The sequence below is a fragment of the Hypoxylon trugodes genome (assembly GCF_022578975.1).
Source record: "Hypoxylon trugodes strain CBS 135444 unplaced genomic scaffold F4822scaffold_4, whole genome shotgun sequence".
Lineage (NCBI taxonomy): Eukaryota > Fungi > Ascomycota > Sordariomycetes > Xylariales > Hypoxylaceae > Hypoxylon > Hypoxylon trugodes.
The window spans coordinates 1,800,090-1,817,575 of NW_026250019.1; the positions used below are offsets into that span (position 1 = coordinate 1,800,090).

General features: G+C 48.1%; 4 protein-coding genes across 4 annotated transcripts; 1 reads left to right on the forward strand and 3 right to left on the reverse strand.

The window, feature by feature from the left end:
- Positions 1 to 295: 295 nt before the first annotated feature.
- Positions 296 to 5,032, reverse strand: F4822DRAFT_212297 (Hydantoinase B/oxoprolinase-domain-containing protein). The gene is made up of 2 exons (XM_051453879.1): positions 2,284 to 5,032; positions 296 to 2,227 (listed from the first exon to the last, which is right to left on the reverse strand). The coding sequence occupies exons 1-2, from the start codon at positions 4,578 to 4,580 to the stop codon at positions 430 to 432; spliced, it is 4,095 nt and encodes a 1,364-aa protein (XP_051315536.1). The 5' UTR covers positions 4,581 to 5,032; the 3' UTR covers positions 296 to 429.
- A 319-nt stretch (positions 5,033 to 5,351) lies between these two features.
- Positions 5,352 to 9,220, reverse strand: F4822DRAFT_399595 (PXA domain-containing protein). The gene has a single exon (XM_051457785.1). It carries the CDS (start codon positions 8,967 to 8,969, stop codon positions 5,733 to 5,735), a length of 3,237 nt encoding a protein of 1,078 aa, XP_051315537.1. The 5' UTR covers positions 8,970 to 9,220; the 3' UTR covers positions 5,352 to 5,732.
- A 194-nt stretch (positions 9,221 to 9,414) lies between these two features.
- Positions 9,415 to 10,576, forward strand: F4822DRAFT_212368 (PC4-domain-containing protein). The gene is made up of 3 exons (XM_051453881.1): positions 9,415 to 10,016; positions 10,076 to 10,183; positions 10,256 to 10,576. The coding sequence occupies exons 1-3, from the start codon at positions 9,840 to 9,842 to the stop codon at positions 10,484 to 10,486; spliced, it is 516 nt and encodes a 171-aa protein (XP_051315538.1). The 5' UTR covers positions 9,415 to 9,839; the 3' UTR covers positions 10,487 to 10,576.
- Positions 10,577 to 13,609: 3,033 nt separating this feature from the next.
- F4822DRAFT_212481 (apses-domain-containing protein) lies at positions 13,610 to 16,394 on the reverse strand. Its single transcript, XM_051453882.1, has 3 exons — positions 15,535 to 16,394; positions 15,338 to 15,470; positions 13,610 to 15,281 (listed from the first exon to the last, which is right to left on the reverse strand). The coding sequence occupies exons 1-3, from the start codon at positions 15,953 to 15,955 to the stop codon at positions 13,952 to 13,954; spliced, it is 1,884 nt and encodes a 627-aa protein (XP_051315539.1). The 5' UTR covers positions 15,956 to 16,394; the 3' UTR covers positions 13,610 to 13,951.
- Between the last annotated feature and the right edge of the window lie 1,092 nt (positions 16,395 to 17,486).

Sequence of the window (17,486 nt, forward strand, 5' to 3'; positions counted from 1 at the left end):
TCCCAGGCCGACGGGCTGGGTTGATCCCTTATGTTAGGAAACAACGGGCACACCCGATAGGCTGTCGGCGAATAGAACTTAACCGCCTCTCGGCTTCCAACCTTCCTGATTTGAGTAGCGGTGCCGACAAAGATGAGCGGTAATGTTTCAGGTTGCAACATGATGTAGCACTGTTTTGCCCCTATGTAATCCTTAGGCCGGTGTGTTCCTCCTAATGGCTACATATGTGGCTATCCAATTTCACATCGTGGGTTTGGCGGTGTATGGACGGACTGGTTTTCAGGATTCAAAAGGTGACCTTGTTCTTAAATCTAGATGTTAAGACATTACGATACGCACACCCCCTATGCATATATGCAGAGAAGAAGAGAAGAAAAATTCTTCACGCTCATCCCCCTTTTACATACTTCACATACAAACGATCCCTGACTAAACCTGCAAAGCGGTATCCTCCCTAGCAGCATGGCTTCCCTTCCTCCAGGACTCGGTGTGATCCTCGCGCTTCCTCTCGACTTTCTCGTCGCCAACCTTGCCCCAACCTCCTCCACCGGGCGTGTTGATAATGATTCGATCGCCGGTCTTCATAGGAGCGCTGTTCTTGGCGCCTAGGTTGATGCAGCGCTCTTCGTATTCGGCGTTACTCTCGTCTTGTTGTAGGTGTTCTCCTTGCGCTGCTAAGTCTTTCTCAGGGTTCGTCTTTTGCACGCGGCGTACCCAAATGTTGAGCCCGCATTCGGCGTCTTCGCCACCGGCTAGTCCGTAAGGGTGGTAGACACGGCGTTCACTAAGAATAGAAACTTGTAAGGGGACGCGGAATTCAATATCGCGGATGACACCATCACCCCCGCGATGTTGGCCATTGCCACCCGAACCCGGCCGGATTGAGAATTCGCGTAGGATGACGGGATACCGCCGCTCAAACACCTCCGAGTCCGTGATACGAGTGTTAGTCATGTGCGTGTGGACGCCGCTAGTGCCTTCCCAGTCAGGCCCAGCTCCGCTGCCACCCGCGATTGTCTCGTAGTACCCGAAACCCCGGACTTCTTGTTTGCCCGAGATGTTACCTCCGAAGCCGAAAGTCAAATTGTTACAGTCACCCTGGCTCGCAGCACATGCCTGGAATGCCTTGAAAATGACATCTGTAACTCTCTGGCTAGTTAAAACGTTGCCACCCACTACTGCGGCTCCCGTCGATGGTGACAGGAGTGACCTAGGTGGAATATTGACATTGATGGGTTTCAAGCATCCCTGATTTAGTGGTATGTCTTCAGAAATGAGACAACGTAAACAGTAGATAATAGCGCTATAAGTGACAGCTTCTGGTGCATTGATATTGGCGTAGACTTCGGGGCCTGTACCTTCGAAATCGAAATCTGCCTGGCCCTTATCCGGGTCGATGGTGATGCGTAGTCGGATCGGAGTTCCGTCATCCATAAAATCAACTGCGGATAAGTCCTTCCCTTCAAATCTCTTGTACACTTGTTTGAGTAGCTGTCGGACGCAGAGCTCTGCATTGTTCTGGATGTTCACCATGTAAAATTGCACAGTTTCTTCACCATACTCCTGTATTAAACCCTCAATAAGGGATATGCCTTTTTGATTCGCAGAAACCTGGGCCCTGAGGTCGTTGATGTTATCTGCTAAGCATCGGGTACCGCTGCAGCCAGGATATTGCGCCGGTTCATTGTAGAGCAGTTCTGTGATTCTCTTCTCGTTAAATTTTCCTTCACTAACGATTTTCTCGCTCTTAATAGCAGCTCCCTCTTGGAATAATTCTCGCGAATGGGGTGGCATACTACCTGCGGTGATTCCTCCAATATCGGCGTGATGTGCGCGAGATGCCGCGTAAAAGAGGATCTTTTCCCCCTTCTCATCAAATGCAGGCATGATGAGGGTGATATCTGGCAAATGCGTGCCGCCGTATGAGGGGTGATTCGAAATAATGACGTCTCCTTTTTTCAGTCTGCCGTCCCAAATCTTGGCTTGTGTCCTAACACATGTCGACATAGATCCAAGGTGAACAGGTAGATGTGGCGCGTTTGCTACTAGCCCACCATTGGCATCGAATATAGCACACGAGAAATCAAGACGTTCCTTAACGTTCGTACTGACGCTTGTCTTCTGGAGCGCCCTGCCCATCTGCTCTGCAATGGCCATGAAACGATGGCCAAATATACTCAACATTATGGGATCTACCTCACGTTCGGACGAATCTTTCTTATGTGAGCTTTTGATATGTTAGTCTCATCTCAAAAAATATTGCAATAAACAGTAGAAACTCACTCGTCCTTGCTATCCTTCTCTAGGTCAATGACAACGTGTGTTTCAAGGATCAGGGCCTTTGCTTTCGGAGTCACCACGATTGTCTGTGTACCATCTGCGAGTATGGCCGGACCGTTGATTTCATCGCCGACTGATAAATCCTCCAACTTGTAAATTGGCGTATTTAAACGTCCACCTTCAAAATAAACTTGAGATTTTCCATAGGCCTTATTTTCGCCGGCGGCTTGTCGTTTGACCTCCTTCAATTGCTGGTCCACAGTTTTGTCTTGGTATCTAAAGCTTTTTCCAATTCCGCGTACTCGGACATCATCTATAATAATGTCTCGGTCATCCAGAGTGAATCCAAATTCGTAACGATGGTGATTTACAAATTCTTTGCCAAATGCCCAGTCTTCGCCATCGTAAGATGCTTTCGCCTCTTCTTCGTTGGGCTTGACAATCATGAGAGCCGACTCGGTCCCGCGATATCTCATGTTCAGATATTCTTCGAATACAATCTCGCTTTCATCAAAGCCTTGAGCTTTCAAGGTTTCTTGGGATTTCTCCCTAAGCTTTTGCATCTTGGCCTTTAGCTCATCCACGACGCCGCCTTTATCCTGCCATACCGTTGAATCCGGCTCTTGCCTCTCATCGACGACATCCGCTAAGGCCATACCGTATGCAGACAGGACTGATGAATATCTGTGGACAAGGATTTGTTTGATTCCTAAGGCTTCAGCAATAGCAACAGCATGCTGACCACCCGCGCCACCAAACGTCGCCAGTCGGTGTTTTGAGGAATCGTGGCCCTTTGCTTCGGTAATAGATCGAATTGGTCTGGTCATAGCTTCATTTGCAATGGTTAAAAAACCATACGCTACTTCATCCAAGCTCATGTTCTTGCCAGTCTCCTTATTAATTTGATCGGTGAGCTCCTGTATTACTTTCTTGCTAGCCTCAAAATCCAATCCCTCATCCTCATTCTTACCAAATATCTTTGGGAAGAACTCGGGCAACAGACGGCCTAGAAATAAGTTCGCATCCGTAACGGCAGCGGGACCACCCTTTCGGTAGCAAGCAGGACCCGGATGAGCGCCTACTGACTCAGGACCGACAACAAAGAGACCATTTTTGAAGAAGAGTCTACTTCCGCCACCGGCAGCAACAGTGTTGATATCAAGTTGAGGTGACTGAATAGTAACACCTGCTGTTGTGGTCTCAAATACATGCTCATACCGGCCTTCGCCGTATCGTGAAACGTCAGTACTGGTGCCACCCATATCAAATCCGATGACCGGAATCTTCGTTTCCTCGTCGTAGCTCGTAATGGCATAACCAACCACGCCGCCAGCTGGACCAGACAGGATAGCCTTTAATCCAGTAAACTTTTCGACATCAACTAGGCCGCCGTCGCTTTGCATAAACTCGCATCTTGCGCCTTTGCTGCCTTCTTCATGGAGGACGCTCCGAGTTCCTAAACCACCAGCAAACCCCTTCTGGAATCCGGCAATGTACTTTTTAATTGCCGGTGTTAGGTACGCGTCGGCACAGACGCTTGTAGCTCGAGAGACCAGCTTAATCATAGGCATGAGCTCGTGGCTAAGTGAGATGTGATCAAAGCCGACCTCTTTCGCAATCTTACCGATTAGGGCTTCGTGATCCGGGAAAGTGTAACCATGCATTAGACACACGGCTATACTCCTGATGCCTTTATCGTAGATGCTCTTTAATTGATCCTTAATACGGGTTTCTTCGGGTCGTTGTAAAACCCGCACGGCTTCACCCGAGAGACCCATTACCAAATCTGCTTTTGCCGCCTCCGCGGTCCCGGCCTTGGCATCGGCCTTGCTGATTGTTCGCTCCGGATCCTCGGCATAATCTTCTAGCGTAACTCTCTCATCTACCTCGACAACTTCCCCATATAGGACGTCAGGTTTCTTTATAGCGAGGTCAAAGATCTTGGGACGACTCTGATTGCCGATGACGAGACAGTCCTTGAAACCCCTAGTTACGACCAAGGCCATCTTCTCGCCCTTGCGCTCGAGCAGTGCGTTGGTAGCCACCGTAGTTCCCATACGTATGCTATCGATCTTGGAGGTGTCCAGAGCTTCCCCCCTTGGAATTTCGCGCCCCTCAAAGTGGCTCATGATACGTCGGATACCCTCTAGAGGCGCATCATCATAGTTGGCTGGGTCCTCGGAGAGAAGTTTGATGACCACATCCTTCCCATTCAGAGTGCCGACGCAGTCGGTAAAGGTACCACCGCGGTCGATGGCGATACGAACCCCACGGTCTTTATGATCGGTTGAACCCATCATATATCAATTTCGTACCCAAGGTGGGCACGTGGACGGATAGGCAAGTAAAGAGAGATGGTTTAGAAAAGAGTAGCAATTCGTAAATTGTAATTTCTAATCGCGATGTTAGATGTTCACTTATGTACTTAGATTAATAGCCTCTAGACAACGAATATTAATTATCTTGTCCGGGACGCTAGAGGCCGCAATACGGCAGCGCCCTATTAGCATCAAGCCGGGGGCACGAGAGCAAACAAACGGGATGGAAACGACAGATGATTTGTAAGGTCTATGATACCATAGACTGATTTATAAGCTGGCAAGTAAATCGATATGCTGTTTCTTTAATAGAATAACATTAACAGCGCCTTGAAATTGATCAGGGCTTTAGAATCGCAAAATGCCGATGCCGTCACCGGAGTTGAGCGAGCGAGCGAGTTACCTAGGTAGGACCTAGGTTAAGTACCTATTTATCTACAGTGGACGTAAAATGAACTAAGTAGGACTGAAGACTGAAGACCGAAGACCGAAGGCAACTTATCTCGGCTCTGCTAGCACTTAATTACTTAACCCCATCATCATTGTATCGACTACCCCGCAGTGGGCTTATAGCCTTGGAATTTAGTGGACATAAGAGCTGGATAGTATCGGTTAGCCTAGAACCTTGGAAGTTATTCAAGTCGTTACAAGCACCTACCTAGGTACCTACTTAGCTCTAAACAATCTTCTAGGTAGATACTTAGGTAATACGCTATAATAATCAGACAGCTACTAGATAATAAATGCTTAGGTGCTAAATGGTAAATAATATGTGAATTGAATCGTGTTAAGTAATTCTTCCTTTATCGGTGGATTAAATAAGGACCCTATGTATGTAATGTAATTAAATGGTAGTATCGTTTCTTCATGATTCCCTATTTTGGAAACGCCGCCGATAATTTCGTGGACTTTCGAAGTCTCGTTCGTTTAAAAGTAGTATAGTCGTAGTCGTACAACATCGTCGTATAGATATTCATACACACCCAATTGGGATTATGACCAAACCCGATGTACACCGGCCGCCATGATAGGTCGACATATAACACGTACCAAACTTGTACACAATTTCCACCGCCCATTCCCGCTTCGTATGCGCCGACCTGTTGATTTGTAAAACGCCTTTAGTAATCCAGTTCAGTGCGTCACGACTCTTACGGCTTGCAACATAACTCCAAAGAAGAGCCCCCTGGCTACTTCCTCGATCTGGAGACAATCGAAAACTCGACCAAGTGCCTCACTCGTCGCCGATTGCCCCATAATCCCCATCAACGCAGCTGGCACCCCACTTTGGATGAATAGCTTCCTGGCCTTCACCCTTAGCTCCTCTTTCTCTTCTGTAGTCATTTCCTTTGGCCAAGCATTTCGCTCTTCCTCTGTTGGCATGGAATTCTCCCGAAGCTTACGCAGGTATGTAGCAATGCTACTATCGGACGTGTTTGCTTCCAGAACCGACTCCTGGACAAGGGATTGGATGGATATGAGGGACGGGTTGCCTGGTCGGAGTAGGAACGATTTTGCTGCTGTCAAGAGTGTTCTGCGGATATTCCAAGCCGATGACAATGTGTAGAGCTCGTTGATTACTGCGAACAAGAGTTCAACTGCTACACGAGTCTCCTGCTCTGAGAGTGGTGCATATTGCCTACTTGGCCTCTTGATAGGCGCACTTGCCTGTGACAATTTCCCTTGTTGATTTGAATTGGAAGATTGGACGGGTGATGTGCCATTCGTTGACATAAATCGGGAATTCCCGTCAACACTAAGACGAGTGCTCGTTGGGGAGCCATAATCGTCTGTGATCTCATCCGGTGGAGGTGGCAATTTAATGTTAGTAAAGCTCAATTCGGAAGGAGATCGTACAGGAGAGCGGAGCGCCGCAGCGCTCGAGGCACGGCTATGTACCCTACTACTCGTCGCGCTAACAGAATTCCGTTCCCAACGGTCGGCCCTTGCCGGATGAAGGCTATCTTGGTCCATATCTACTTGGTAGCTAGGGCGCCGTTCCATAGGGGCCATTTTGCCCGGTTGCACCGAAATGACGGACGATTGTTGGCTGTCGAGACTGTCCCTAGACTTCCCCGACCCATTTATCGAAGAGACGCTATCCATCCTTGGAAGTGCAGACATCGAAAGTGGTCGTGCGCTACTAGGGCTTTGTGTTTTACTAATTTCCTTCGTCTGGAGCTCGCTCAATGATGAGTTAGTCGACTTTCTTGGCCCTAAACCAATGTTTCCAAAAACACCGGTTACTCCACCAACTACAACTTTCCCGCCGTCTAATGCTCCCTTGGGTGCATTCTGGATGGCGTCGAGCATGCCTTTGCCCATCGATTCGAAAGAGAATCCTCTGTTGGTACCCATTCTTGTTTCCTGGCCTTTGTCAAGAAAACGTTTAAACGCTTCTGATTCAGCCAGAGATTTTTCAGCACATGCTGTCCGCATATATCTCTCAATCTCGCCACGTAAGGATGATCTTGTGTGGACCTTCCAGCTAGGGAAAACGGCGAAAGCTTCTAGAAAAGCAGTCGATCCTGAGATGGTTGCAATTCGCCGTAAGCTCTCATGGAGGTTCTCGAATTGGACGTAAGTTTTCATCAACATCCACCCGGGGTAATGAGAAGTTGCCGGCTCGATCTGAAGGAGAAACTCCCAAGTAGGCTTGCCGCGTAACCGACCCTTATCATTTGTGGTATCGTCGTGGATAGTAATAGTAGCATTGTGCAACGTGAGTGGCGGTGGGTTATGCGAATCGCTTTCTTCTGGTTCTTCTGTCGCTGGCGGAACTATTTGGTCGAAGCTTGTAAATCGGTGGTTGTGGTGTCCCACTTGTCCATTGGAAGGCGATGAAACGTGAGTTGAGGTATCCGTAGGCGACTTGAGAGAGATGGGAGACTTCAATTGCTCTTCTTTATTTTCAGCTTTACCAGATCTTGCCTCTCCTGCCATGACCCTGGGATTCGAGTCTGCACTCTTAGGTTTCTCTGGTGGGATACCATTCGACTTTTCATTGATTTTCAGATCAAGCTCCTTGCCGTTTTTCTCTAGGGCATTATTCAGAAGACCAGGAGCGTTTGTTTGGCTCCCATTCGGGAGATTCGGTACTACGTTTGTTTTATCGGCTTCCGCAATCATTTCATTAAGTCTTTTCATCTCTTCCATGGCCCTCTCCATCTCTTCGTCTGCTTTAGATAGCTGTTTCTTGTGTGTTGCCTCTTTGCGACGCGCTCGATCCATTTCGTATGAATTGCGATTGCCCCTAGAGAGTCCAATGTTTCCGACATTGCCATCAACATCGCCAAAGGCCTTCTGATCTTGAATGGCGTCGTCGATGGCTTGCGACAGATCGGTTTCTCCAGACTCGAGGAGATAGACGATCCAGGCGTTAATCCACTCCGCTTTAGAACATGTTTGTAAGGTACCCTCGAGGACGATTGTTGATAGAATCTCCCTTAAAAATACTCTTGCAGGGTCACAATCGTATGCAGATTTATCAAGGAAGCCCAACAAATCCTCAGCGACCATTTTAAACTTCCCCGCCTGCTGTCTCTGATTAAGTAGGTTTGACAACGGGGCCTCAGTGTTTGAGGCAAGATAATTGTATATAGCATCGGCCGCAGTTAAATTCGTATCGGAGGGGAGTTCGGAATAGGCGGATGCCATCTCGGACAGGAAGACGATGATGATAGAGCACGTATGGGTAAGGAAGTCGACAAAAGCATCGGCAGGTCGTTTGCGCCCCAATTGGTTAGAAATAGAAAGTACAAAGTTAACAAGAACTCTTCTGCAGGAGAAGGGAAAAGATCTATCTGATGGTACAATAGGTCCATACCACCAGTCCACATAATCACGAATAACAGCGTCGACAAGGGCATTGAGCGCCTGTCGCGTTTCCGGTCGGAAGTCTTCGAATGTCTGGATTAGACTCTGTTCATTGTTTCCGTCGTCTTGCCCGAGCCCAACGCCCGGCTTTGAAGTTGCTAAGATACGGTCTAGCAAATCGTAGCCCCTTTCGCCCCGGACAGCCCGTGATACTTCGGGATGCCGGGATTCCCATGTTGCGAACAATGTAATGCCGGCAAAAGCTCCAATCAACACAAGGCCAATCTGACCAAGAATAAAATATGTTGTAGCAGCAAGTCCAATTGCAATAGCCCCGAGCGTATTAGGGGTCGCAGTGGAAAGAAATTGTAGCGCTTTTGTGACGATATCTTGTCGGGTGCTTGTCGACGTAGGGATGTCTTGCTGTGTCGGACTTATTGGACGGCTTTGTATCTTGCCAACGGGTCTAGTCTCTATCGAGCTCGAATTTGATTTCGTTTCATCTTGCGATACGGCGGGAACAGCGCCGGATTGCGCATCGTCAACAGTATTCATTAGGGGGATCGATAGGAAGACTAAAAAAGAAAAAAGGACTAATTAAGTACGGTCAGAAGTAAGAGTCGCATGGCATTTAATCAAAAGATTGAGTCAGACGAAAAACGAACGAGAGTGACATGTAGTTTGATATGGTAGTCCAGTTCAAATGAATTTGTACTATCGGGTAGGTGTTGTAAGATTCCAAGTATACGTGTACAAAATCGTTTTGGATTTCCAAGTCAGAGAAGGCATTCGTGGTTCTTAATTTTAGCAATACTTAATGTGTTTAGGGGTTTTAGCGCCCACCGTCCCTTAACGTTCATATCCGGTATACCCAAGTAGGCACAGTGCAGGTACAAACCCAGTATAGACCAATTACATGCATTATGTACGTATATGGTAAGGTTACAGAAGGTGTGCAGATTTGGTACCAGGTAATGAAGGGTAGGAGTCCAACTACCTAGGTAACCCGGAAGTTAATCAATTTAGTGGTAACAGATCGTAACTTCTAGCCTATCGACGCCTGAATTAGCATTAACACGCTAAGCTACAAGGGGCTTTAGCGCTATCACTTAGGAGGTACCTAACTGGAAGGTACGCCATCGATTTCAATTAAATCTGATATCACCATCGCAGAAGCAGAGAAGGCGCGTCTCCCAGCAGCTAGGTACCTACCCGACGCGACCCCACCATGGATAGGTACCTGTAGATATGAATTATTACTGAAATTCCAGGCTGTACTACCACCAATTCCTTCAATCTTTCATTTTCACTCTCTTTATTCCTTTCTCTCCCCCCAATTGATGCCACTTCTCAACTAAATTCATCACCCCAACACGAAAGGAAGAAATATATTATTCTAATAAAGGATCACGAGCAACTTCGAAAATGGGTCGTACCAAGAACCTTAAGCGATCGCGTCGCGATGATGACGAGGATGAAGAAGTAGCAAGCGATCAAGAAGTCAAGTCAAGCAGCAAGGCCAAGTCTAAGCCTAGCAAGAAGGCTAAGACAAGCAGCGCTGCCGATTCTGGCAAGGATGACGATGGTAATTCTTTTTGGAGCGTACGTCGTCGCGTTACGGTTATCCACATGAGGTATTCGGTGCTAACGTCTTTTAACAGCTGGGCGGCACTCGCAGAGCTACTGTCAGTGGCTTCAAGGGTAAGACATTCATCAATATCCGCGAGTACTGGACAGATGCTTCCGGCGATCTCAAACCAGGCAAGAAGGTATGTTGTTGTGTCTGTCAAAGGGTAATGGTGATTCGCGTTTTCGTGATTAATCGCTTACCACTGCTATAGGGCATCATGTTGACTCCCGAACAATACAACAAGTTGCTTGAAGTCATTCCCTCCATCAACGCCGAGCTACAAGAAAAGGGTATCGAGACTGCGGATATCTCAAGCGCACCCACTGCGGACGCCCCCGAATCTCCTGCGAAGACCAAATTAGAGAAGAAGGCCAAGTCGCAAGAGAAGAAAACTAAGGCCAACATCGAGGCTACGAGCGACGAGGATGAAGAATCGGAGTAGGGTCCGGACCCTGTATTTCCATACTCTGGGGTAACACGAAACATCCAGCTTCCGTCTTTGAGGAATTATGACTAGTCATTTCTCCAACATCTCGCTCTTGCTGCTGGTCATGGCTAAAGAGGAAGCTAAAGTCTGGCTGAAAGCCAAGATCTGTTGAGACGGCAGTCTACTTTGACTATCATGGCCGGGGTCCTTTTATGGTCGATCCCTATCTTTTGTTTGGCCATCGGGGGTAATTCAGCTACAGGATACCAGCCCTTACTACTTAATACTCATAGCTCTGCTGAGCTTGTATCCCGAAGTGGCTGTTGTTCTAGCAATTTGTATGTCACGAATCGTGGCAATCTACGGGCAGACAGCAACTCACAAGGTTTAGTAAGCCTGAGGATGACCATACTACAAGACTTCTAGCCTAGGTGGAGGATTCAGATAAGCAATTCATCCCCGTCCATCTGTATATTTGTCTACATCTGTGTTTATTGTGTTTGTTACTAGGTCAACTTCCTCCGATCGCATGCCCTCTTGTCCGAAGTGACTAATAGCAACATCGTTGTCTCTCACTCCGTACTCGATCACATATCGACGACGTAATATCACGGCAGATAATGATGCCGGGAATTAGGTTTCTCCCGTAACTATTAGTACCTTCCGGATATGCCCGCAACTGCCTCCTTTCCACCATCATCTCCGTGTATCCCAAACTTGAACCATTCCAGTCTATGAAGCCTTGTCGATTTTCCGGACAGCTCAAAATAGGAAAATGTCCGTAAGCTTTGAGACACTTGCCTAAAGCCCTTCAGTATGGCGGGGGAGCAGGTAGCTTATTCTTAGCCAACACTCAGCTTAACACGCGGCCCATCATCATGCTAGTATTCGTGGTAGCGAGAGTGAATTTACAACTTCCTCGGCCTACACGGCCCAATGATACGATAGCGAACAACGTTGGCAGATTGTATCTATCAGATCAACATTAGTTGTCCAAGAAAAGATGAAACGTTTCTACCTAAGTACCTATGATGCCTCTTCTTCAAGGTATTCTATTCTTGCTGATAGTATCGTTCTGGCTCCAAAGAGAGGCGTCGCTACCTTTCAACCGAGTGATGGTGACAGCAGTACCCTTCCAATTCATTCGCAAGCGATAAAATATTCAAGGATTGAGCTAGGGTCTGATATAAATATGCTACGTCCCCAGTGAATAGTCAGCATATAGCGAGCTTTTAGGCCTAGCCACAACACCTCTTTGGTTTATCACGTAAGTAGGTATCCAGGTTAAAATACACTGCCTTTCCTAAACCCATTATAGTTGTATTATTCATGCTAACTCCTCTTTCATGGTCACGGTAGCCATGTCTCCATCCCTACCGCCCTAACTAACTAGTTTTGGCCGTGCCACTCGAGCCAAGTTCGTTCTCAGGCCGTACACGGCCCCAAATTGTGTTGCTAGAGACGGATATAAGCGGAAACTTGCATACTCTGTTTCCTTTGGGATCTTATGGGCAAGACCTCTCTAGCGACTTCTAGAAATGGTAAGAGCGTTCACAATGGAGTTGAGAAATAGGATATCTCGTTCCTGACCCCCACATTGAAATAAGTCGTCGTCACAACACAGTTCCGAAATTTGTCACGATCATCGATCGATATATTCGCGCTCCTAAGGAAGCAGTGATATAGTAGTACAGGATAGTGGAAATACTCAAGAGCCATTATGTTGCGAAAGGCCCAAGGCGGTCGGGCGAACTAGCTAGAAGTCACCATATCCCATGTGTCACGAAGTTATCTTGGGGTACCAAGTGGACATTGTACACTTACTCTAGACTCGTACATGTCCCTCCCTCTGACAGTGTGCAGTACCAGGAGCATCGTCTTGCGATGCCTGCAAACATACGAGGGCCGAGTGAACGGGTCATCCAGTCGTATATCCTTATCCCTATCTATCTATGTATTTACCGTCTACTCTAATTGAGTCAGAAATTTGCTAAAGAAACTACTCTATATGCAATTCCTAAATACACGAGCAGCAAGGTCTCCTTCGAATTTCGCTTGCGAGGTTAGTAGCCCGTAACTCGTTTCTGTAAACAAAGGAGATCGCTATTGCTCATCCTCCCGTCGTTGTCATCACCGTAGGCTACTGTCAAGCATGGATGTTCTACATAAGTTCGGGCCGCCGCGTCACGGTACGACAGGCCATACTCATCGACATAAGAAAGCGTTTCATACCCTTCGCCTTGCCTACACCGGGACACTAACGCCCCGGCGTTCCTAGTCTCTCATACTAACAACGTCGGGACGGTGAGCTCGCGGTAAAGGGGTGGGTTTTCTGGGTTATCACAGCATTGTCTTGGCGATAGCTTAATGGTGAGCGGTTTCACAGAATTGAATCCCCTATTCTCGTACGACAAATGGAGATGGACGGATAACTTGGCACGGTACACTCAGTTGTTGAAGAAGCATCATGTCACACGGGACTTGATGCGAGTACGGACAAGGGGTGGATAGTCTCAATATCTATGCCCGGCTATTATATTACGGGAAATCGAAGTAGTGATCTCCAACCACGGCATACACGAGATAGTAGATGCAGGGTGACCAAATAGGTATCGAGCACTTAGGAAGATCAATTCAGCGTCTAATAATGGCACATTTCGTTGCATCACATAGTAAAGTCCCGACACTAGTCACTAATATTGGCTCAAAATTTTTACAGCCCAAATGTGATACGATTGGCTGGGTCAGTTGTATGTAGCTTAGAATCTAGTTCGCTGTGTATCAAGCAATAGCTTTTAATTCCATCATCGAGTTCATGACCATTGATACCAGAAGACATTTCCAACACACGCCCACAGTGACACCACGTCCTTTTGGTGAAGAGAAGAAAAATCGGGTCGTCATCATGTCGTCAATAGGAAAAAAAAAATATTTGTGCCACGGGCCTCATGTTCTCTACGAGACCAATGGATGTGATGAACAAAGTAAAACAGAAAGCAGCCTCGGTCATGAACATTACTCGCCTAGAAGTCGTGATAGGCGTGGGACTTTTGCGTTGCTCGAGTGTCTCGTTGTCCTCAGCGTAAATAAAAGTAGAAAGCTAGAAAAAAAAAAAAGTAGGGCAATCGATAATCATCTCAAAAAAATTAAGGTCCACCATGCGACGCGTCAATTCGTGAAGCATTTACACGGCCTTCTAGGGCAGTTAATAACAATCAAGAATGAAGTCGTAATTTTCGTCATCGTATCTTTTGGTGGATGGGCCCAAACATGTCGATGATGAATTGTCGCGCGAATACAAAGGATTTTGAAGGGAATAGATAAAAGAGCGTATCTTGCGGTCGACGTTGCACTCTAAAACGCCCAAATGATTCTTCTCAGTTGAATCTATTTTTGCGCATAAGTGCTCCAACGCCTAGATTAATGCGTAGAGGTAGGAAATTGTCGAAATGACAATACGAAAAAACTGCCGGGTCGAGGTTATCGTCGACGAGCCACCGCCGAGGCGGGGCGATTCATTGTATCGTATCCAGGTGGGGGAATAGGTCCATCTATCACAGTTTTCCGGCGCTTCAGGTCTAAGCCACCACTCGACGGTCGAGGGAGGTCGTCCTCGTCATCGCGGCCTCGCTTTAAACCGCCAGGTGCACCATTCATAACGGGCTGGGGGGCATAGCCATTCTGCATTGGGGCACCCATATCGCTTTGAGAGCTATAAACATCGGGCGCCGACGCGCCATTAGTAGGTGCACGATCGCCACTCATTACATTATAAAGATTACTCGAAGGCGGCACACGTGGTGGCGTATTATATCCCGCTTGTTGGGTGTAGTACGGCTGCGGCGGGGCAGCGGTTCTGGGCGTGGCACGGCCAGACCCTGCTTGATGGTTTGGCGAACCAGTCATTTCCGGCGGAATATGTTGATGGTCGCCTGTTAATGGAGCAACGGGCGGTGCATTATAGTTATACGATGTCCTGTTGGTATCGTAAGCTCCGCTATCGTGAGTATACTCCGCTTCGTGCTCAGCTTCGTCATCGCCTGATGGGTGAGGAACACCGTCACTATGCTGCAACAACCCATTCGATGGCTTGACATCGGGCGGTTCGTTCGGTCCTGGACCGGTTGGGCGTCCGGTCGGTGGTCCCATCTCACTCTTGAGGTATGAGCTCGGTTGGCCATAGATCCTATCCTGTGGACTACTGTTTGAAGGTGGGTAGGGAGACTGTTGGGTAGCTTGGCCGTTATACACCCCACGAGAGCTATCATATGGCTGGCTACCTTGAGAGTAAGATTGCATGCTTTGCAGAGTGCTACCAGGAGGAGTAGTGGCTGGCGTGGCTGGCATCGAACGCGCAGCGTTGCTAAGACCTGTATCTATTGACATAGGATTAGTACCTTGGGCACCACTCATCCCTTGCTGACCCCATTGAAAACTTTCAGATGTTCCCATGTTTCCCATTACGCTCGACGCACTAGTCGGCGGTGTCGGGAACGTGTGAGCCCTGTCAAGTGACGGCCGTCCCGCGTTGTTATGCGACGGGAGCGAAGGTTGGGGACCCGGTAGTCCCATGTGGTGGTGGTGCTGTTGTATAGACGGTAAGACGCCGGCAGGAGGCGCGGGACCCGGTCCATTTCGCATTTGGTTTTGTTCCTGCTTTCGCCGCTCAGCTGCAGCCATTACCTGGTTTGTCCGATTTTGGTTTGTGGGGTGGTATAATAAAGCCCCAATGTTATGAACGAATAGAGGATACAGCAGCTCCGTGATCTTCTCCTTGTTGGCGAAATCTAAGGCCCTCTCGAACGGGATCCTAAAATAATGGTCATTAGCAATTGTCCTTCACAACATCTCAGATATGATGCTTACCAGACTCCTTTGAGGTGCATTGGTCCGATCTTGACAACATGTCGTACTTTTTCACTCTTCAAAATTCCATCTCGCCTACCACGAGTCATTCCAGCAACGTTAAGTAATTTTGTCCCGTTAATCATGTGGTTGTCTGCCAATTAAATTGTTAGCTTATTTCTTTAGTTTCTAAAAATTTGTGCGGGTTGAATTCCTACCTTCTCTACGCGCAACGCAAATACCCCTTGCTTCAACCTGAAAGCAAAGGCTACCTTCATCTTCCCAAAGCGTAGCCGTGACCCGGGGTTTCATGCCCGGCGGCGCGATTTGGCCTGTTGTGTCAAAACCCTGGTATTGATTTTGCATGCCTGCTTGGTTAGGGACTCCCGGGAGGGGAAGCACGTTTGGAACGTGAGAAACGCCCGAGACGGCTGGAGGGGCAGACTGTGGAGAGGTCAAACCGTTGGCGTAACCATATTGATACTGAGGCGCAGAGTACTGAGGCCCTGGCTGTAGCAACGTCGGCTGCTGATGACCATATTGAGGCAATGCATTGGACGTTACAGTTTGAGGTTGCGGTGCTGGACCGGCGGACATGTGAGAAGCCTGGTAATACATGTCTGGAGGCGCCGGATTCATCGCGGAATACTGATCGTACCCACCAATGGCCTGGGAAGTGGGCCCAGATATCGCCGTCGTGACTGGGAGACTTGGGGACGGCGTCTTAGGGCCGTTTGACGATGGGGCTGATGTGAAAGACGACTGCGAGTCTCCGTTGGAACTCGTCGAAGATGCAATGGAGCTAACCCGGGGAGACGATGTACTCGAAGAGTATGCCAATGGCGCCTGAGGCAACGGAAGCGAAGGCAACCTCTCACTTACATACGGCGGACGCTGGGGAATGGAAGCACCGTAGTATGGTGGTACGTCTGACGTTCCCCGGGTTTGCGACTGGGAAATGGGCGGGAGATCCAGTTTTACGGCGCTCGTGAACAAAGCCACGACGGGCTGAAGAGAGCGACGCTCAAGGACGAAGTCGGTGGGATACGACTTAGGTATGAGCAAAGGAGACCAATATTACGATTGGACTCCAGGAATTTATCCGGACGAGTGACGAGCCGTGACAAAACGAGATGACCGGGCCAATTGACCTGTCGACAGGTCAATCGATGTGACGAGAGGATAGTCAAGCGAGTGTCGCGGTTTATGGGCGCGTACGAGGAAATTCGTCGAATGGTGGTTCTGCACTTGCGGGGAAATAGATACGGTGAAAGTATTTCCTCAGCAGAACGCTATTTTCGTACGGCGTTATCGTTACGGGTCGTAAATCTCTAGGGGATTTGTTAATTAATTTGTACTCGCACCCGTCTAAAGGATCAGTCAAGCTCGAGGGTAATCTTCAGCTTGTGTATATGATAAGACCTTGCTCTATGATCGCGGGGATTCGGAAGGTAAGATCTGGGGTCGGCGTAACAGTATGTACTAAAGAGACATCAAAGAGAAAGGAATATGAACAAGACAGCAGCGGTAATTCGTCGTAGTTGGTCGTTTGGACAGATTGAAGATTCTCGCACACGAACAGAGACACACCCACGTACCAACAAGCACGCATAGAAACTCCTCTTCCCAATACTCTTTTCGTTCCGTCTACTCTTCTCTTCTCTGCTCCTAATTTTCTCCTCCTTCTCAGTCAGGCTGTCTCTCTCTCTCTAATTCTCTCTCAACTCTAATGCAGGAACATCAGGTCCCAGATGCGCAGGGTAGAATGCAAGGCAGGAAAGAAAGTGGAGGTGGACAGAGTTTGCGCAAATAGGAATTGGAAAAGGACGAACACATACCTTCACTCCAGACCTCAATGGCCTTCGCTACTAGAAATCAAGGAGGTCGAAACAACACCAAAAGAGAGAAGAGGAGGAAAATAGAAGGGGAAAAGGGAAGAGAAAGGCCCAAGGTTTTTCCTCTCGTGGTGGTGGTGGTAGTAGTAGTAGTGAAGAGGAGGAGGCAGGAAGGTAAAGATAGTGGAGGTGCGAAAGTTGAGAGAGGTCAAGGTAAGAAAAGACGGGGACACAGAACATGCATACGGGACTAGAGGCTAACTAGTAAGGTAGGTTAGCAAGGGTAGCAGAGAGGGCAGGGAAGTAGGGAAGCAGGGAGGCAGGGTTGTAGGTTA